Raw genomic sequence first — 22,498 nt, 5'->3', positions numbered from 1 at the left:
TGGGTTAGAGTCCCCTTGCCAACAGGCTAACCGTGGAAGGTTTTCGTGGTTTTCTTATCCGTGTAAAGCAAATGCGAGTTAGTTTTCTCAAAAAGTCCTCCACGAGAGTCCCACCCATTACTTGATCCTGAAGTTCCCTTGTCTCCTTGATTGGATTCAAAATTACATTTCTACGAAGGTGAACATTAGCAGTCTTAATCCCAAAAATTGGGTCGTCTGTTCAACAACGGTTAAAAAATAAAATCTATTTCTAAATTAAGGAAGTGGGCCTTACGAATGAGATTCCCTTTGCAGAGGATCAAGACTGTGATGGTATGTCTTCGGATTACCCTCAGGAATGTTTCCTAGACTGCCGCCAATAGCCCATTGTACATCAGTAGTGCGGCATAAATGAAGTACACTCCTACATGCATCAGAAATGATATTCAAATTATTCGTATTCTCCTAAAAGAGAAAAAAAACTCAAAACGTGTGATTACAAATGACAAAAGAAATTATATAAAAAAAACATCTTTAAAAAAATGCCATACTCAAATTTAAAAAACGTTTGTTATTTTGAAGATAAATTTGAAGAAAACAAAAGAAGCACAATGGCAGGAAAAGTTTCCGAATGATTCTAAATACAGTCACTGATCATAATAATAAATGCACGGCCGTCAAGCTATCATAGCTGTAAAACTTCCGGTCTGCCAGTAACTTTTTTTCATAAAATATATGACCACGGACCACAAATTAACACTGAGTTCAAAAAAATGTCTTTAATTCTGTCCAAGTTCTAGTTGAAATTCAGGTGATTTGTTTGTGTACGTGCTCATTGTCGGTTTGAACCTAGGATCGCTGTGTCCACGCTTAGCACTTCGAAACCCATGTGAAAAAAATTTCGCCTTTAGATAGAATTAGGAATCTTTATGCCGTAAAAATTAACAAACAAATCTACTAATTTATCCGAAGTCCTTTAGAATTGCAGACACTGGGTCCTTTTGTTAAAGAAGGGTGCTTGCCATATAAATTAATCGCTAACTCATGACAACTCTGAATTTTACGAAAACATCTTAAGAGTGTATTTTAAAAGTAACAATTATCTTCTAGTTCACCATAACTGTTACATTCTTTTGTATCATATTTCTTGACAAAAAAACTTTCGGAAATACTTTCAAACAATGTTCTTTTCAGAAACGCAATTGTTAGAGACATTCGAAAACTGTGAGATTCAGAAATGCAATTAGAATGATTCGAAACCCTTCAAAGAATAAAGAAATCAAAATGTGTGAATATGAATGATAAAAACTGTACAAAAAATATGGAATAGTGCCAAGATCAAATTTAAAAAAAAGCTTTATATGCTCTGAAGATAAATTCGAAAACAAAAGAAGCAAAAGCAGAGAAAATTTTCGAATGAATCTAAAACTAAATTTTTTTTTGAAACAGTAAGAAAAAACAACAAAACTGAGAAGAACCCATATGTTCAAAAACAGGCTACACTAAAAACATTCGTAAACTGTGAATGGAACAAAAGTTCTATTGTGTTTCGGTAGAGAAATATTTTTCCAGGAAGAATATCAAAAGCAAACAAGCACACTATTGGAATGAAATTTTATTTTTGTTTTCAAGAATTGTTGTTGAAGTGAAAGCGAATAGCGTTTAAAAAAGAAATTATAACAGAGCTTTTTTCCGGCAATATATTCTAAGATTTTTTCCCCTTTCTATTTGTCAGACATATAAATTTTATATACTTTTTTAAGCTAGCTTATTATTATTCAAAACAGTAAACATTTTTAAATAAAATAAAATAGTGTAATATTTTAAAACATAAAAATTGCTTTAAAAGGTAGTAAAACACTTTGATTTATTCCCTTGAAATATCTGTCTTTATACACAAAATAATAAAAATTGGCGCATACTTCTTGTATTTGTAAACAGTCATTGAAACAGTTATAGTTTTGCTTCTGATATTTTATGAATCAAATATAAATGAAGTCACTTTTTTCCAGAAATCAACAATGACAAAACGTTTTTATTTTATCTGACACTTAATCAAATATATGTTTTTTCAAGGATATAACTTTGTATGAAACCATATTTTATAAATCATGAATAAATCTAAAGAATTCTACTGTCTTACATTGATTTACAATTTGAAATTAAGGAGGGATGATAGTCATATTTCGGAGCAGAATTTCTACGTTTATTATAAGTATTTTTTGTTTTGTATCTATATACAAACGGCATGCGCTATAAAAATCTAAATTATACTTACTTTTTATTTTAAACGTTTCTTCATCAAAACTTAAAACGCAAACTGAAAAATAAATAAACTCGGATAAATCTTTATTTTCTATTCTTCTTTTCTTATATATTTGTTTTGCACAATTTTCGATAAATATATTTTTCCCTAGGGAAAATAAATAAAAATATTCAAATTATATTTTATAGCTGTTATGCACTTAAAATTATTTATAAACATTATCAGAGCCAGCACTAAGCATTCGCCGAATCACTAAATACGATTATATCGTAAATATGGCGAATAAAATTGTTTTGGTGAAAGTATTTGCGAACGATTTTTTCCACTGGAAAGAAAAATATGTATTTTACTCGATTCTCAAAATTACGTGAAAATGAATTTTTCTAAACAAAACAGTATTTTTTATTCAATTGCAGTAATTTTCGTTAGATGCGCCGCATTACCAATTAGAATTGGGTTTAAATAATACAAGCCTGAAATAAAATACCGCAAAATAGTTTCTTTGGGAAAAATCATTAAAATAATTTAAAGATTTGCATTTGGTGACGAGTTTCGAAAATTGGCCATTAGTTTTGATACTTGGATAATTTACTAGCTAATAATTTGAAATCCTTAGCGTTGGCTTCTGATTATATATATTTTTAACTCTAACATCTAATATTTTTATCATCGCTAAAATTTGTTCAGATATAGATGCACTTACTTACGTCTGATAAAAATGTATTAAAATGTTCTTACAAACACTAGTAACACTCTTTCATAAATTATTCTAAAATTGACAAATAGTCCTATTGCTATCTTTGTAAAAAATTATAACTCAAAAGCTATGTGTAATGAAGCCAATTTGAATAAGAGCACAGTTAAAATACAATGTTATGTGTTGCAAATTTAAGAAATCAATGTTCAAAGTGTTTATTGATATCATCATAACAAATTTAATCACTTTTTCATCAAAATTCACGACATTCTATTGCCTCCCCTTTTTATTCTTCGTAACATGAAACTTTGAATGAAACTTAGAATAAACTTTGAGTGCAAAGTGTGTGGCACACTGAGAAAAAATGTATGGTGAAAACTACCAGAAAATGGTAAAATTTGCTATGTTTCTGGCTCTATATAAAACCAAAAATCTCAATAATTTTTACTGAAGCACTCTGGTAATGATTTTGATAAAATTAACTATAAAATATGGTTTTTAATGAGCGATAAAGTTTGGTAAATGTGTTGAAATTGGTTAAATTTGCTTATCAGTTTTGTAAGTTTTACTAAATGTGTGGTAATTACAACCATAATTTAGAAACCCAGAATTCCCGGTAAATCATTACCATACGAACGGAGAAATTACCAAATAAATTGCTTAAACACGGAATCGTTTGGTTTTTAATACCAGAATCATTGTTTTATTCTTACCTGAAATAACATTACCATGCATTACGGTAATTTTACCAGTTTTTTTTTCTCCGTTCACCAATTTTAAACGTTTGAGTCATTAAAAATATTATTTACGTCCTGAAACTCTAGATTTTATGTTGTGAATTTGTGAAATAAATTTCAAATATGTTCATTGTATGCCACGATTTTAAACTTTTATTCTTAATTAAAAGTCGATTCGATTGCCATTTTCAGGAAGAGCTGAAGCTCGAAAAAAAAAACAATTCTGCTCTTTTACGAAATGAAATACTTAAAATATTTATATTAAAAAAAAGCTCTTATGATGTAAATTTGTTTTATTGAAAAGGCACTTTAATTTTTATTTGGATTTACCATGACATACCATGCTTTATCTCTCTGATAATCATTATTGCTACTATTTATAAAATTGCATGTCAAGAGTACTATTACTTGAACACCCTGTACATTGAAACAATAAACTTATGGTTTGACCTGGATATGTGGTTCGTTGTTTGATTTTTAATGATCTTGGTCTTTTTCAGGTGGTATGTTATTACCTCTTAACCATCGACAAAAGGTCACACACGGCGGTTCATTGTCTATTCAAAATGTTCAGAGATCAGCTGATCAAGGTTCATACAGTTGTACTGTTCAAGGTGCAAATGGAGAAACAGCTTCAGGAACAACTTCTGTTTCCGTTGTAGGTCAGTCATCTTTGTCTAGTTTCTCTTTAGTTTAGTTAGAAATTTAACTTCAACTTTTTATGAAGTAGTACAGATATAATACCTGCTAGTTGTACTTTTGGAGATAAAAAATAAATATACCATCCCATAAGAGACTTTCCTGGTTTCAATATAAACTTTATCTTGTTTCAGTTTTAATTAGCATAATAGATTAAATTTTTTTTAAAAAGAAATACAATAAAAATATTTTGAGATAGGAATTTTTGTCATTTTTTTTCACGATTCCCCTGTTGAAACTCGCTAAATATAAGCAGATTTCGCAACAAGGTTTATTTATTGTTTTTCTTCCCGTAGAATATTTGTAAAATATATCTATATATATATTTCTCTTACACGGCGACAAAAAAAACCTCATTACAACTCTCCGAATGGCAACGCTAGAAAATCGACCAATGACTGCCGCTAAAAATGTCACATGCCAAATCTAGCTGAGATGGCTCAACATATAGCGCTTTTAACAACGGAAACTGAAATAACCAGAGAGAGCATAAGCTAGGCAGAAGTGAGTAGTCTTTGTCGACAGATCTCCATTTTAGTATTTTGTCGAAAGCACTTTTTTTCACGAAATTATATATTACGAATTTATTTGACGATTTTTGTTTATATCACGAATTTATTTGTTTTACTAGAATTTATTTGTTTATGCAGGTTTTTCCATTGCAATTCACTTATTTCAATTTTTAATAGACTTAATTATAGCCAAAATTTTAACCTTTTTAAAGAGATATCAATTTTTGAAATTTTATCCTAAGATTTTATACTATAGCACATTTCTAATAGGTTTAACGAATTACATGTCATTTATTTGAATTCAAATTTGTTTTAATGACTTAGTATTTACTAAAACAATGTAATTTTTTTTTTTAAAAAGTTGTTATATGGATTTGAATGATTGTTTTGAATTCTAGAATTTTGTGCGTTTGCAATGCACCTAAGTTAGTAGCGAGCGAAGCGAGCTTGGTTTGCGAAGCAAACCATATAAGACCGTAACAATTTTCGGGGATGATATAACCGTAGCAATTTTCGTTAATATAGCCGTAGCAATTTTCGGGGATTGGTGAGCGTTAGCGAGCAGGGGGCGCAGCCCACTAGTTTATTTTAAATTCCTTTTTAAAAACTACCAGTTCTCATTCACAATCTGAATTTAACTACAGATTGTGTACATTTTTAAAGAAAAATTATTATTTTTTATCCTTTTTTTCATATACGCATAACATAATAAGAACGTTTAAATTTTTTTGATGTAATACCATTAAGGTTTTTTGGTTTGGTTTTTTGCAGTATTCATTAAAAATTAGTTAATGTTCAAAAAATTTCAATCCCGGTAACACTTTTGGTGAATTAGTTAAAAATAAATTTCACGAAATGTGTAACTTATTCTTAATCAAGTACATAAAAATCGGCCACCAGCTCTACATTCATTGCATTACATTGTGTTGAACTGGTATTTGAGTGAGTAATTATGAAAAAGTTGTTAAATTCAATGATAAAAACCGTTATTTGGCAAAAGCAATAAAAAATCATATAAAAATTATATCACAGCCTTGATTAAACTTGAAAGGTACCTTTGCCATGAGTACAGACACAAAATTTTAAATTCAATATCTCATATTTCAGTATCACCAGTCATCGACCAGCATTTTTTTCGTGAGAGCAGCACAGTAGATGAGGAAGCGAGAACAAAATTAGTGTGCATAGTGTCTAAAGGGGACCCACCACTACGTTTTCATTGGCTGAAAAATGGACTACCTTTTGTCGCTCATGGTGACATCACAATCCAAACTACCGAAGATTCATCCATTATGGCATTCAAGAGAATCACATCTGCAGACAGAGGGCATTATAGTTGCGTCGCTTCTAATGTCGCATCCTCCACAAACGCGACAATGCAAATGATAGTTAACGGTAGGTTTAAGTGTTACTCTAAATTATATTCTTATTCCTTTTAATAACAGTTCCTATTTTTTAAAAAAACATTTAATGATATTAATAAACTATTTTAACGTCTTTAAAACGTTCTAGAACATGTACTACTTGTGTAATTTAAATTCTGCTTACATGCTAAAAAAAATTTTTTTTAATCCGAATTTAGCGTAGTTAGCATAAAACATAGGATTTGAACTGGTTCGTAAAATTGAGAATTCGCTTCCCGAAACAGAGCACCCAATCGACGAAGTACAATCGAAACATCCATTGTTGATTCATTTGGAGGAAAACTCAATATTAACAATAACGAGGTACTAAAATCGGTGCGGATTAGTGAAAACTTCCGGTGTATAGCTCCGCGTTTACTGAAATAAGGTACCCTAATACCTTCAGAGGCAAAATTTGAAATTTTTTAATTTAGAAATTTTATATTTTGACTTATGTGTGAATTATCCACTAAAACATGGTAGGAATACAAAAGAAATACGAAATTTTTTTATAGGAAATATAGGATTGTCAAAAAAGATCAAAAATCGACCTCTTGTCAAAATTACAGAGCTTTGTTGAAATTTATTATTTTTGCACTATACTGATCGCTTTATAAATTACTCTTAAAGATTCAACTTGGGGAATAGTCAATGTATTAGACATTATATTGATACTTAGATATTCCACAGGAACTTTTTTGGCTGGAAAATACCGAAAATTGCATTCAGTTACTTTTATTTTAGCTATAAAAGAAATTAAATAACAGTCCGTGATCTATTCATCTAGACATATGCTTTAAAAAATATTTTTGCAAATTTTCGACTTACTCAAACTAAAATATTTTTAAAAATTTTATTTAAAATGAAAGAAAATAACCGAAAAATTAATTTTGTGAAAAAGGACGATAAAAAGCCATAATTATCAATGTCATAACCAAAATGAATGATTTTTAAATCGTCATAACTTCTGTTCGATTTGACGTAAATACAAAACTCAAACGGTTTTAGAAAAAGTAAAGGTCTAAGTTTCCTTTTATATCGAAACAGGGGAAAAAATTTTATTTTAGTCTTGCTTCAAAAGAGAGGTCGCGTATCTTAACAAGACGATATATGATCAGGCTGGATATTGTAAAAAATTTTAATCGAAATTACTGAAACTTTTTTGTATTTTATAATTTCTAACGTGCCTCGAGACTTAAAATGATTGAGGGAAATTAAAATCATGACATATATAAAATGTAATATTTATCTTGTTTTGATTGTTATCTTTCGTTTTTACGTCTTTACTAGAGAAGCACAAAAGCCATATTCCATGGCTCATTTTTTAAGCGTAGGAGTAAAAATAAATGGAAATTAGACTAGCGGGGGTCTTATTAGGAATTTTAACCGCAAGTAAGTTTTAACAGTCTGCAGGGTTAATCTTTATAAAGTTCTCCATTTATAATTGGCTTCTGGCTTCCCCCAAACACACAGCTGACGTGCTCACCCTCCGGTGAAAAAATATCATAGGTCAGAGACCCACTGCCATCAATTAGACTAACTATGATAATGTACATGTTATTCTCTCACATGGAAAGTAATGGTGAAAAGTGCTCCGATATGATATAGAAATACTTTCTATTCTACACAGGATTCACAACAGCCAGGTTACAGGCTTGTAGAGTTATAAATTCACATCTGTATATTATGTAGAAAAAATGCAGATTAACTAAGATGATTCGTTTAAGTGCAAGAAAATTGTTTCGCTTCTCAAATTGCATAGGTAATCTTCAAACTAGCTAGATGATCTACATATTACCTATAGGGCACTCGTTAAAGTATAAAGATCTTTGCTGGAACAATAGTGTCGTTTCTGTATGCTTAAACTAATATGATGTTATTTATTTATTTCTTATTTTCTGGAGAATCAAGTCAATAAATACAATCAAACAATCAACAAGTTACTTAATCGAATGACAGAAACAGTTTTTCAAACTTTAACGACACTGAAGGTAAAACTTGACTTAAAAAAGGTAAATTTCAGAAGAGTCTTGATTTCGTACTTGAGCTGATTACTCTAGTTAATCTGCAAATTAGCTAAGTACGGTGTATCTTAAGAGATTTAGTTGGTACCATATTGTTTTATTTGTAAATAAACTATTTCAGTGCCTCCTCGTTGGACAGTAGAGCCCACGAATGCGAGTGTTGTTCTAGGAAACACAGTGTGGATGGATTGTTCGGCAGTTGGATTCCCTTCTCCCAGCGTCTTGTGGAAGAAACTGGTATTCACAGGTGAGGAATCTTACATTTTACGAAATTTATGCGCATTTCGTTCTAATGAGAACAACCACACATTTTTAAAAAAGATGTTAGAAAGAGCTTTAAAATACTTAATAATTATTGAGCATCTGAATTATTTGTATTTAAATTGTTACCATCAGTATTCATTCACGTTTTCAAATATATTTCTTCAAACCAATTTTAAATACTAAATTTAAATAAGAATGTAAGAAAGATTTAAGCAATTATCTAAAATGCTAAGTAAAAAAGTTTTTTAATTGAAATCGAGGACAGTGGATAAAAAAAAATTTTTATTAAAACCTGGAAGAAAAAAATTATTTAAAAATCAGATCTAGATGATTAGAAAATTAAAGGCAATATAAAAATTTCTTTCTCCCTTTACAAATTGACAGTCGAATGTATATTTTAAATTCCTCTATAAATCTTCAAGAAATAAATCGTTTTGTTATTTCTTTTCTTATACAAATTTTTATTAAATATTTTAATTCATCCTGACATATTAACACATTTTAATGACGATTATTAAAATTAAACTTTCATACCTGGTTATTTATAATGATAAATCTATAACGCCAGTAAGATTCCTCGTTAAAAAATGTTGTTAGTTTAAAGTGCCCTTTGATTTTAATAGCACATACTATTTTATTAAAAATTAAATAAATGAAAAATTTCTTCAAATAATTTAGTATTTAACCAGTTACGAACTAACCTTAACTAATTAGCGTTAACGCTAATTCACACTTCACAACCCAAACGCAAAATTCTCCCCAAATTTCAATGTCGCTAAGACTTAGAAAATATAGCTAGCGTTACTATAAGACAGACTCCATCCAATACTTCTATTGTTGAGCCATTATTTTTGTATTGCAGAAAACACTGCTGGTGATTTTACGTATGTCCACTCTAGTCCAAGAGCTCACCGTTACAACAACGGTTCATTGGTCATCTCAGATGCTGAAGAAAGCGATGCTGGTAATTATCTTTGTCAGGCAAACAACGGAATCGGTGCTGGGTTGAGCAAAATTGTTACGCTTCAGGTTTTAGGTGAGTTAAATTTGGCATTTTATTTTAAACAAATACTTCGAAATTCGAGTGATATTTCTAACATGCACTTTATTTACTACTTGAACATATAAACAAACCACGTATAGTAAATGAAATAGTAACCAAAAGATTGTGGTTCTCAGCATTGTGTTAGTATGTATTGGAATTAAAAAAAAATTAAAATTTTTAAATTGAATAGTAAGAAGAAATCTACAAAAATGAAGAAAAAAATGAGGAGAAAAAAAGAAGAGTGAATAAGGTTTGCAAAATTTAAGACTTGTTCAAAAATTATTATTCCAAAAATGATTCAAATGGAAATGCGACGCAAGATTGACCTTCAGTTCCCTCGTCTTTGTTTTTAAATGTATTAAATAAGCATTCAATGTAAGAACTGCATCCAATAATTATTCCAAATTTAATTTTTATAGAGTCTTACAAAAATTTAGTACTATATCGTATTTTAATACTACTCCAAAATCTCAGTGGACCAAATGTCTAAACTTAACAGTTTTTTTTTCTGGATACAGAATTGCAATTTTTCAATTTAACAGTTTTAAAATTCTTCTGGATTATTTTTTTTAATATTAGGTGCTTGCTAGTGCAGATTCATTTGAAATTACGTCTGTAAATATGTCATTCCGTCACTAAAGGTAACATTTTCTGAACCTTGTACGAGAGTCATTTGAAAACTGTTTAGATAATAGATAGCTCCTATTCAACATAGTCCTATTCTTAATTTTTTTTTCTTACTGCACTTTAAGTATGTTTTTTTTTCTTTTTAATTTGAAATCTCCTTTAACGTATGGTGTAAAAAGTCTTATGAAAAATAACCTTTCCTTTCGACTGTAGCCAACGCCCTTTTTTTTGTCGTACTTGGAGTACAGAGGAATGCGATGGTGACAGTTACGAATGAAAGAAACATTCAATGAATGAGCAGGATACATATCATCATACCTCTTTTGTTTTTAAAAAAGTATAATTAATGCTTTGTCTCTGCAAATTTTTAAGTTACATGCTTTTTTGGATTTAATTTTTTTTCAATAACTCATCATTGACTAAAAATTTAAATTTTATAATGAGGAATTAATTTGAAAGATTTTAATTATTGATTCGCAAGATTTTGCGCTAGAACACTTCAAACAGGCTTAACTTAGTTGGGAGGAAGAGGTGCATATTTTGCAAAGCAAGCCATGTAAGTTTTTTATTTTATTTCCAATGGCAGATCAGAAGACAACTGTAGTTAAAAAACAGACAATAACAAGAGAAACAGAAGGAAAGATGAACAATATAATGCAACAAAAGCAAAACTACAGTGAGTCTATAGATCGTTCATATTGTGGCGGGCTCTCCAATACTCCTCCCACAAGTGTCCCGAGTTTAGTGCGGGGCAGTGCCTAATGTGGTTTATGTCCATTTCTTCTTGGATATTACACGGTGTGCAAATAGGACTTAGTAATATATTTATACGGAATAGATGTTTGGAAAGGCAGTCGTGGCCAGTAGCGAGGTCTTTGAGAGCTGCACATAATGCACCATGTAAGTATGTATAGCTATATTCGAGAATTTGAGAACGTCACCGGACAAGGGGTGAAGCCCACTAAAAATATATATAATTCAAGTATTATACTTTTAAATACGATTTATTTTAAAAATATTTCTGTAAAATATATTACACTTAATTAAAATATTTAAGGGAATGGGAATGAAAGGGCTTACACTTGTTTAAGGAATAATTCTATTTTTACATTCAATGAAATTGTAAAGAACTATTTGCATTTCATTGTATAGTTCCTCCAAGATTCAAAGATTCCTTCCAGAGTCGGTCCACAAGAGAGGGAACGAATGCCACCCTGAAATGTGATTCATCCGGGCATTCACCCATCACCATCACCTGGCGGAAAGATAAAAGAGTTTTAGACGAAAAGTCAAACAAAAGGTGAGTTCAAAGACAATAAAAATGCATTATAATTGCAAAAGCTTTCAGCTTTTGGGCTTATTCAAATAGGATTAATCAGAATTAGAAGTCAGGTTTTCGAAATAGTATATTTACTTACATTGAAGTTCTATCTGAAGATAAAGTGTCGAAATCTGATCATTTGTTCCAAATAAATTAGATTTTAGGTTTTAAAAACGAGTGCTTGCTTTAATTAAAATATATTTAAATAAAACTAGTTTATTTAATAATGTTACATTATGTTAGTAATCTACGCCATTTATTTAATTCACCACCTACGCCAAGTGATTTAAATGCAATAAAAAATATTTAGGTTAATTTAAAGGAATAAGTGAAGTGCAATTGCCACAAAACTAAAAAATTAACAATCTTTTTTTAAAAAATAATTACATTAAATTTATTCTTTACAAATAAACAGTATTATTTTTAAATAATTACATCAAATTTATTATTTAAAAATCAACATTCTTTTTTTTTAGATTATAACATTAAAGTTATTATTTGAAAATTGATATTCTTTCTTTAAATTCATCAAATTCATTATTTTAAAATTAACATTCCTTCTTTAAAATAATTACATTAAATTCATTACATAGAAAATAACATTTTTTTCTATAATTACATTAAATTCATGTTGATTGACATTCTGCAACACTTTTTCATCATATTATTACATAATAAACAGTTTTCTTGAGATTTATCGGGGACAGTAGTTAAGAAGTTAACATATTTTCATATCATTAAAAACGAATATCCCCTCTTTAAAATGAGGCAACCCCAAACATTAAAGTGAGAATACTGCAACGTAATACAGCAACGTAGTATCTTCATAAAACCACGGACAATTTAGCTGTTTTTAGAAGTTTACACTGTTCATTTTTTCGATTCAAAATTACGTTCACAAAAAGAATGCAAAACAGTCACAAAAGGAATTCTACGAAACAGCCACGTGGTGCATTTCAGAAAAGCACACACTATTTGGGCTGTTTATAAAAGTGTGTACTTTATTATTATTATTATTATTTAATATAGTATCCAAATTTGAACCAATAATGAAAAACTTAATGGTGGTGCATAACACTGTAGAGAACAAAAAAGTGTATAAAATTAATACTCAAATTTCAATAAACTTCCTACGTTTTTGAGAAAAATAGTTTCCTGGCATATGCTCCCAGCGAACATTTAGTCTAAGTGACGAAATAACTATACGAGTATTCATCACCACTTCGTCGATGATTCGAATTTCGTCAAAATAAAAGAAATATTTCGTATTTAGTCATCACAGTTTCATCAAATTAAGAATTACGAAGACTTTGAGGTGGGGAGATAGCGATGGTTTCAAGCAGAAAAAGCATTTTCGTCATATATTTGAGAGCTTGCGTTTTGTCAAAAATCACGTGTTTTTGTGACGAAATGGAGCTCATAATTAACAAAATATAACTCTGTGGTTGCTAAATTGTAAAAGTTTTATTTCGGAGAGTAAAATTTTAACTGTTTTAATAAAGAATGCTTTATTAATTTTGATGATGCGCGAATTTATTTCCAAACACAGGGTAGTGTTAGCCTGGCTGGTAGGACCTTGTGCTCGTGTTTGTTAGAACGTGAGTTCTAATCCCGCCTTTCGAAGAATCCCCAAGTAAAATTGGTGACTAGTACACACGTTAACTCCGTCGGGATCATTAAGTGCTCCAAGTTCCTATAAGAAATCAAAATCTCTTGTGAATATCTCTCAACTAAATTATGTTGACACTTGGCTTCAATTATCGAAAATAACTAATAAGACTAGCTCAATTACGGTATATGGTGCATTAAAATTAGTTATTTAAATATTTCTTACAATTTTCTAGTGAATGTTCTAGTTGTGTAGTTTTATTTTTAATTTTATTTTTAAACAAATAGTCTAAACATTTCATTAAACAATTCTCAATTGTTTCTTAATAAGTATAATTTTTTCAGATATATTGTTCGCATCATATCCAAAACTCATCAAACAATTTCAGAGCTGCACATAGTGAACGCAACACGAAAAGATTCTGGAAAATACAGCTGTACAGCAGTCAGCGAAATAGGGATGGACGAATCAATCATCCAGTTCATTGTTCAAGGTATTTACATAGTTACTTTAAATGTAAAACTTACAAATTATTGTTTTTTACTGTATACCGAAGTTTATATTATGATTCCAGATCTAGTTATCGTATCGGGCGTGGCTTTAATAGATTCTTTTTCCAGCTCATTGCAATATTTTCTTATTAAGAAACATTTAAGGTATATGACCTCTAATCATAGAGAAAAGAAAAACAATGTACTGATATCATGAAAATTTTATTACTCAACGTCTGAATTTGTTTGCTTCTATGAAACAAGAACAAACTTATTTCAAGCGAGGAAAATTGGAAAGATTTTTCAGTTAATATCTTCAGCCACTACATGGGATTGCATATTAATTGGTTTTAGGCACTATTATAAAGCTTATCACAGAAACCTATTTAAATTTATTTCCCCCACTGACTGAAAAAATACGACAAACCCCAATTCTTTTTTTGAAATGATTTACTTTTATTGCCATAGTAATCGCCAGCGTGCAAATCTTAAGTCCAAAACAGTTCTCATGATTATAAGACAATACCTCGTACGATTTTTGATTGTTGTTTGTATCATTGTTTTATGGATTCGTTACGAAAAATGATTTTTGTATCAGTGCTTACTTGAAAAAACCACATAAAAATGAATTTAGAGGCTTTTAAAAAGGAAAATATTCCGAGGTCGATTCCACAGGCATATTTTTAATAATTTTGGATTTCTCCTCCCCCTTTGTCTTTAAAAAAAAGCCAATCAAAAAGCCCTTACGCTTGCGTAAGGAAGTTTCAAGACCAGTCCCCTGGTTGTTTGCTCTAACTCTGACTTATACTGTAGTAATCTTATTTCAGGATTAAATTCTAATAAAATATGTAACTTTGCATAAAACAAAAAATTATGGTTTAAATCATTTTGAGAAATTTCGGACAGAATAACCTTCTGGAATCTTTTGCGTATAAAACGGTTGATCCTCTGACGCCGTTTGAAAAAAAATTTCAAATTTTTTTTCCCCAGAATTCAACTTTTTCTTCCAGATATGAAATAATTCCATGCGTAATTAAAATAAGAGGTTTTCAATGCCATGCATAAGCATTGCACTTATCCCTTCTCTCCCATTGTCAGTGAAAATAAATAAATGACATACCACCACCTGCCGTTATGTGTTTACGTAATGTTTGAGTAGTCCCTAAAAACAAACATTTAATAAAACTATTTTTTTTTCTATTTGTATTCATTTTTAAAGGATTAAAAATATTTTACTCTCTGTATATTTTCTTTTTTTCCTCTATTTTGCAGGTTTTCCGGATGCTCCATCTAATGTTTCAGTTTTGAATACTACTAGCAGATCAGTTAGTTTATTTTGGGAAATAACACACAATGGCAACAGTCACATTACAGGCAGCATTGTACAATATCAGACAATATCTGGTAATCTTTTTTCGTCTTTTTTCAGTTTTCATTATATATTTTTGCTTTGTAACAAAAATGATCGTAATACCCTTAATAACATCAGCTTAAGTAGTTTTTGTCTTTCTGAAAAATATTCAGACTTACTAAAAGCCCAAAAATAGAACCTATGCACTGAAGTGATGAAGAAAATTTTTAAAACTTATCTGCAAAGTGGGAGGTAAAATATGTTTCATTTGGTAGGTTCCCTAGTTTCAAAAGACAAGAGAATGTCTAAAATTACAAAGCAAGATAAATTAGCAGCACAGCTAAAAGAAAATACTGAAAGTTAATGAACTAAGACTTATTTGGGGAAGATGAAAACCTGAGAAGATAAAAGATAAGCTGATAATACAAGGAAATTCAATTTCGCTAAATTTAAATTTTTTTTAATGCTTGGTTAAGCTTTAGTTTGATGCAGCAGATTTAATCAGCAAAGACAAATTTAATCTGCATGGAGAAAATAATTCCGATAAAATTACTGTACCATATGGTAGTGACAGTTTTGGTAAAAAACATAATAAATAATGAATAAATAAAAATAAATAAATAAAAATGAAAACATAATTCTCGTTAATAAAACAATGGTTATTGAACCATTCATCTGGTAATTTTTCTGTTTATATGGCAACGGTGTACCAATGAAACTACAGTTCTTATACCATAAATTTATTAAGAAATACATTAATTTTGGTTATCATGATAAAATTACAAAGCTTTACAACTTATTATAAAACCATATATCATTATCAAACTTATTACTGAAGCACTTCCGTAAAAATTACTGATCTTCTTGGTGTTTCCATAGAGAAAGGAACACGGTAAATTTCAGCATATTCTAGTAGTTTTGAATAATCAATGAATAAATCACAATTTGCTTTTTTTAAATTGAGAAAAAAATTAGTTCAAAGATGTTTTTGCTTTTATTTTATCAAAGAATTTTCTTTTTATTTTGCCTATTTTTCTCTCAACATAAAAAAATACTGAATAGAAATCGAGCAGTTGAGCACCAACCCGGCATTACATCTAAAATCTTCATATATTAGTAATATTAACTTTACTAATTTTGTTGAAATCCATTACTTTCACGGGCACTAAGCTTTTTTTTCAAAGTAGAGAGCTGGTTAAAATTACGAGTACTGGACTATTTTCTCAAAGAAGGAAGGTATGTAAAATTACGGGAACTGGACTATTTTCTCAAAGTAGGGAGCAGGTTAAAATTACGGGTACTGGACTATTTTCTCAAAGTAGGAAGCTGGTTAAAATTACGGGTACTTTGCTATTTTCTCAAAGTAGGGAGCTGGTTAAAATTACCGGTACTGGACTATTTTCTCAAAGTAGGGAGCTGGCTGTTTGGCCGTGTAACTTAACGTCCAACTCTCCTAATTTTCAGGAGAATTTCTAAGAGTTTAACATATTATTGAGTACGTAGGCATAATGCTATACGCTTATTATTTTGTCAATTTGTATTGTTTCTAATGTTCTTTTAAATAGATTCAAACTGGAATGGACAGACATCCCAACTGATAGTATCGGGTTCAGAGAACAGCGCCACTCTGAGGGCACTCAACCCTATAACACTGTATTTTGTGAGAGTAATCGCCGAAAACTCAGTGGGGCAAAGTTTGCCAAGTTCGGTCATAAATGTTACAACTGAAGAAGAAGGTAAGAAATAATTTCCATGAAATCCATTTAAGACGTAAAGCTGGTCAAACATTTATTGCAAGAATTTAAATTACCATTAAACCAGAAAATACATATAGTAATACCACAAAAAAGGATAATTAATGTAAAATTTAAAAAAAAGTGATAATAATTTAAATCATTAATGATAAGTTTTTAGTAATGTTTTTAGTAATGCACAATGCGCACTGGCAAGCAGATTACTTTCCATGTACTAATATTTAATCTTAACAGCTCGAAAGCATAACGTTAAATAATCTAATTGATTAGACCGATCTAGAAAATGTGCTCAACATAGTGTAAGCAAAAAAAAGGTCAAAATGTAGGCCCGTTAACGTTTTATATATGTATACTTTTATTTATTTTTAAAATTTTCCCCACATAACTGAGACAATTTTAGCTATTCTAAAAAATTTTGCACATAATTATAAAATCTTTTATTCAAAGATTGCATGAAAGATCCGCTGGATCTCGTCCACGATTTGAGCTCGGGCACATTTTCTATAAAGAGTTTTCGGGCTCGCAAACTCAAACTCATGATAAAATTTCCATAAATGTTTACTACTTTAAGCAAACGCTTGATTCAGATAAGCTTAAAATTTATGAGGCATAAAATATTGCATCTATCTACTACTTCTGTTCTCTGCTTTTGCTTTGTGAGGCTAATACTAATTGTCAGAGAACTTCATTTAACTTAAGATTTCAATTTTCTATTTTAATTTTGTTTTTGTCATCTTCGAGTTTCAGTCAGTTCAGTTTTTCTCTTCGTTTTGTTTTCTACCGATTATGGATTAAAAAAAAGTTTTAATGACTCCCCTTGTTTAGACATCCTTGTTTGTCCGACGGGCAAGGACTGGGCCATTTCCGATGCATATTTTGAGTGGCTCGGACCACTAAGTAATACTATGTATCTCGAGCTGGGATAGACTCAGACCTCAAAAACTGAGTCATTACTCATCGCTAATAGATAAATAAAATAACTCTCTTAATTTTGTAACAAATTGCTTTAAGTTTTATACATACAATTTGTTTAAAATTTTCAAAATTAATAAATTATAATTTAAACTCAGCTTTCGGTTTACACTACTGTTATTGAATGTATATTTCATTCCTCTCAATTATAAGAGCGATGTTTATATACATTTTATTTGTTAAATTTTATTTGTTTATTTAATTTGGAAATTTTTGATTATGTTACAGCTCCTTCTGGTTCTCCCAAAGATGTGCAGGTCCAATCGACAGGAGCTCAGTCCATTAAAGTCACGTGGAAAGTAAGTACAACACCTCTTCCGAAATATATTTCTTAATAATTAATAAAAAAGTCCCTTTAATTTGTCCCACAAGACTTTTCTAATACTGGACGGAGAAAAATGTTCAGATAAATTTACCATACTCTATAATAAAAATATTTCTGGCTAAAAGGACTTAATTCCTGTAAAAAAAATAAAAGACCAAAATATATGGTATTTGCACCATTTGGTAATCTTTCGGTTTACATGGATGATTTCACTGATTTTCATAGTTATGTTTATTATCTTATGGTATCTTCGTTGCAGACAAATCCTACATATTTAGTTAGCTAAAAATTTGTAGACAAAGTTGTGTACTATTGCAATCACTAATTCAATACTACTCCAATATGTTAAAAAATATTTTTGCTAAGATTTCTGCTATAGTGAAAAATTGTTTATAGTGAGGTCGAGCTGCACTATTTTTGAGAAAAAATAAATTATTTAAACTTTTTTAGCAAGCAGAATATCTCTATTTGCAGCCACCGCCCGAAGAATTTCAGCATGGCCGTATAAGAGGTTATTATGTAGGATACAGACTACCTGAATCACTTGAGAGCTATACACTTAAACAAGTGGAGAACAATGAAAAGGAACATCATTCTACCTACATTACAGGTCTACAACCATTCACTAAGTACGAAATTATTGTCAAAGCCTACAACTCTGCTGGAACTGGTCCAAAATCTGACAAGATAATAGGACAAACCCTAGAAACAGGTATCTTTTCTTTTATACCTCAAACTCTCATAAAAGAAAATTATCATTCTCTTTCCTACAAAGGGGAAAAGTGTTATTATATTTTTACTGATTTTAATCAGATATCTAATATAATTCCTTCTAATCTTTATAGCATTTTTTAAATTTTGCTTATATGCATGTAATTTGTATGACAGCATGTAAAAACAGTATTTTTTTCATACTGATATAAACATATACGTTCAATAATGGTTATTATGAAACTGTTTGCTATATCTATAGGGAGAAAATTGTCCATATAAATGCCTTATTTTGTGTGTTGTTTGTGTGATTATTATAAATGGCAGAGAGCTACATGGTATCTAAAAAAGTCCTTCAGTAGTTACATTGGTTTCGCAACGTATGCATTTAATATTTTTTATTTATTTATTTATTATTTTTTTAAGAAAAAAAATTATAATTGATTTTCTTGGTGCAATAAACGTGATGCAAATTACGAAACGAGTATTTTTTTCCAAAATTCGAAATCTCAGGGGTGCTAATATGCTCCTGATAAAGAGGTTCAATTAAAGTTAATGCCATCATATTACAATTGTCTTGTACTTCGTTTCGCCCCCAAAAAGTATGACTTTGAGAACCTGATTTCTAAAGTGAAATCTAGACAACTTTTATTACGTTGAATAAACCTTTTGCTAAACGAGAAACGTTTGAATCAAGTTTTTAGAATTGTATATTATATGTTTGTAAATTGTATTTGAACACGCATACGTGTTTTTCTTTAAAAAAAAAACATGCAATGCTTATAAATAAGCTTATGACGTTTTATAATTACATAGCTATAAATGCTGATTTTATCTGTTATCAAATTGCAGAATTAATTTCAGTGATTAATTTTTTAGGATTATTTGATAAATCTTCTTCTTTTTTAACTTTATGCTCGTGTTCATTACAAAGTTTCGAAAAAACTAAAATCATTATGTATGTAGAATGAGGTACAATGTCAAATAAAAGAATCTTGATACCTAATGTTTTGCTGTCGTTTCTTAGCACCTCCGACTTCCCCTACAGTACAGATTGATGGGACAACCTCATCATCCATAACGGTCCATTGGAAAAAAGATTCAAAAGAAAAGTCTGCAACTCCAGGTAACATTCTTTTATACCTGATTGTACAATTCTTTTTTCATAATAATTAAAAATATATGTTCCTTATTTTCGATAATAATTCTAAAAGTAGGATAGTCAAAGTCGACATATAATGAAGCAAAAGCCGTTAAATTAAAACACTGTCATTTTGCGAAAGGTCGATGGTTCTAGTGTGAAGAAAAGCATTCGTAAATTTTTTATTCTCCAAGTAGTACTTGATGATGGAACAAAAAAGATAAAGATGTAATGACTGAGCAACTGTAAGTCTTCCCTCAGTGTTTACTCACTGGTCCAGTTAATCTCCCATCTACGAAATATATCTTAAAAATACAGCATCTTGCTGACATCTTAAGACAATTGACCTAGATCAATCGATAAGCGGCATTTGAAAAAGTTAACTAAGTTCAGAAATATGATCAAATCAAAACGTCTTACTAAATTTCTCACTTAGTCATAATGTTGCACTACAGAGCTAGACCACTAGCAAATAAAACAATGAAACAACTTTCAAAATTTAAAAAAAACATTAAATAACTTTTAAAAGGAGATCAAATAGTAAGTTCTGAGTCACCCATTATATTGTATTTTATAACAGTCGTTGACAAGAGAAGCAATTTTGAGTTTACGAATACCAATGTCTAACTCAGTAACCTTGTGTTCAAAAGATAAGGAAGCTCCTGAATCCAGTATTGAGAGAAATTTGTCTTCGCGGAGGACTTTTTTCATGGAATTAACCAGCATTTGCGTTGCAGGGAGAGAAATACCACGAAAATTCCCCGTGGTTAGCTTGACGGCAAGGGGACTCTAACTCATGATCCGTCAGAAGCTGAGAATATTTTTTAGCACTGTGGTCGGTGCTAGCTGGGTGAGGAGTTCGTAACGACCAGCCGTTGCTCGGATTTGAACCAGGGTCACCTCATTGGGAAGCGAGTGCTCTATCCTGAAAGAGCCACTGCTGCTGCCACTCATTCCATTGCATCATGCGACTCCTAGTAGTTCGGTCTCATTCTTAGAGGTCTGAACCAGACGAATTGTTATTCTATATTCCTTGATATATCTATTAAATATAAGTTTGGGATTAATTTTCGAAGTCTGAGCGCACCCGAGTCCAAAGAATTTTTATCCAAGCACACCCGAGCTTAAGATACATCGGATAAGATAGTCTGGATCCGGCCGAGCTCGAGATATACGTCGTGTAAAGACACAATTTGCTGGTCTTGTCACACTTCAGTTTAAAAACGAAATTTGCAGTCGATAAATTAATTTCTCTTTAACGAAAGAACTCGCTTCCTACTTTAAAGTCAGGGGTTACCTCATTTAAAAGAGGATACTTGTTTTTAATGATATGGAAATATTTTAACCTTGTAACTATTTGAAGTCTAAACAAGGCAATTAGGCATTAAAACCTTTTTTATCACTAACATTTGAAAGAAAAAGCGAGATAAACTCAAACAACGGAAACTCTAAGATGGCAGAAAAGAAAATTGGGAATTAAAATTGAAATCTAGGCAAAGTGTTAGTACTAGCCCCTCAAAGCTAGCCCCAAAGCTGCGTCATGCACACCACGTCTTCATAGTCCAGGTTATAAATGATGTAAGAAGACGAGGTGTGGATAAACAAATAATCCAAACAGTAGGCAATGTTTTTTAATGTTAACCGATGTAAGAAACGTCTTAATCTCTGTTGACAATATTTTTTAGTTTCCTTAAGCAACTTCTATGAAATAGCATCATACTCCTTTTTTTTATTGACGGTACATGATATATTAATTCTAGTTGTTTTAAAAATCTGGTATGAAGAAAGCATATTTAAGAATCTTAATAAGCATTTTTGGAAAATCAAATCGTTCCAATGGAATAAATTATAAGAATTGTCTGTACTCAAGTCGAGCAGTGCAAAGTGCATTGTCCCACGGGGGCTTTCAAATTTTACTTTAGCTTCCAAGATTGCCTATACGTTTCTAAGCCTAGCTCACAAGGGACACGAAGAATTCGTTAGGCAGTAAATGGTACTTATCCATTTCACCGGAGCAGGTAAATTCAGCAGTTTATTTATTTTAATTTTTATTTATTTTTATTTTTAATTTAGTGCTTTTTTATCAATTCAAATAAAAAATTAAAAAATAAATTAAAAAAACTGATGAATTTACCGTTTTTTTAACGGTGAGTTTACCATCTTTGCAGCAGTAAAATGGATAAATACCCCATAAATTTCTCATATCGAGAAAATATTTCTCTGAAAAGAGCAAAATCAGTTAAAACTAAATGAAAAGAAAAACTAACATACTTTGAAATGTCTTATAACTAAGGAGGCTGTGATTTCGTATTTCTTACTGGGAAAGTAATTTGGTCAAAATAACTTTCGAAGCATTCGAAAAGCCCAATAAAGAAAATATTTTAAATTATCAATTCTCCAAATGTATGTGGAATTTAAATTTACCGCACTTGTAACTTGCAAGTTTTGAATCAAACTAAGAATACTCGGTTGTTCTGGACCTCAGATTTGTGAGATTAACCCTCGAAGAAGTCCTGCAGGCGATAGATCTTCGCAATTATGATACAATAGTGGGAAACCGCAATAAACTA

The 22,498-nt window shown here is 30.4% G+C and overlaps 1 protein-coding gene across 2 annotated transcripts in view; it reads left to right on the top strand.

Annotated features, from left to right (window-relative positions):
* The window catches only part of LOC107449454 (cell adhesion molecule Dscam1), a 168,217-nt gene that overhangs the window by 125,535 nt on the left and 20,184 nt on the right, over positions 1–22,498 (top strand). The window contains exons 9-19 of one of the 2 annotated variants that reach the window (XM_087159004.1): positions 4,180–4,341; positions 5,998–6,285; positions 8,439–8,564; positions 9,444–9,617; positions 11,406–11,553; positions 13,528–13,676; positions 14,947–15,078; positions 16,591–16,761; positions 17,980–18,050; positions 18,551–18,788; positions 19,815–19,913. In XM_087159004.1, coding sequence (XP_087015130.1) covers positions 4,180–4,341; positions 5,998–6,285; positions 8,439–8,564; positions 9,444–9,617; positions 11,406–11,553; positions 13,528–13,676; positions 14,947–15,078; positions 16,591–16,761; positions 17,980–18,050; positions 18,551–18,788; positions 19,815–19,913 — 1,758 coding nt within the window. The remainder of the gene's footprint in view (positions 1–4,179; positions 4,342–5,997; positions 6,286–8,438; positions 8,565–9,443; positions 9,618–11,405; positions 11,554–13,527; positions 13,677–14,946; positions 15,079–16,590; positions 16,762–17,979; positions 18,051–18,550; positions 18,789–19,814; positions 19,914–22,498) is intronic. The other variant, XM_087159005.1, reaches the window with a different exon arrangement.

Source organism: Parasteatoda tepidariorum, chromosome 3 (genome assembly GCF_982258835.1).
Source record: "Parasteatoda tepidariorum strain Cologne lab strain chromosome 3, Ptep-v5.0, whole genome shotgun sequence".
NCBI classification, from domain to species: domain Eukaryota; kingdom Metazoa; phylum Arthropoda; class Arachnida; order Araneae; family Theridiidae; genus Parasteatoda; species Parasteatoda tepidariorum.
Note: the sequence above shows the minus strand (reverse complement) of the source record. Positions and strands in the feature narration are given on the sequence as shown.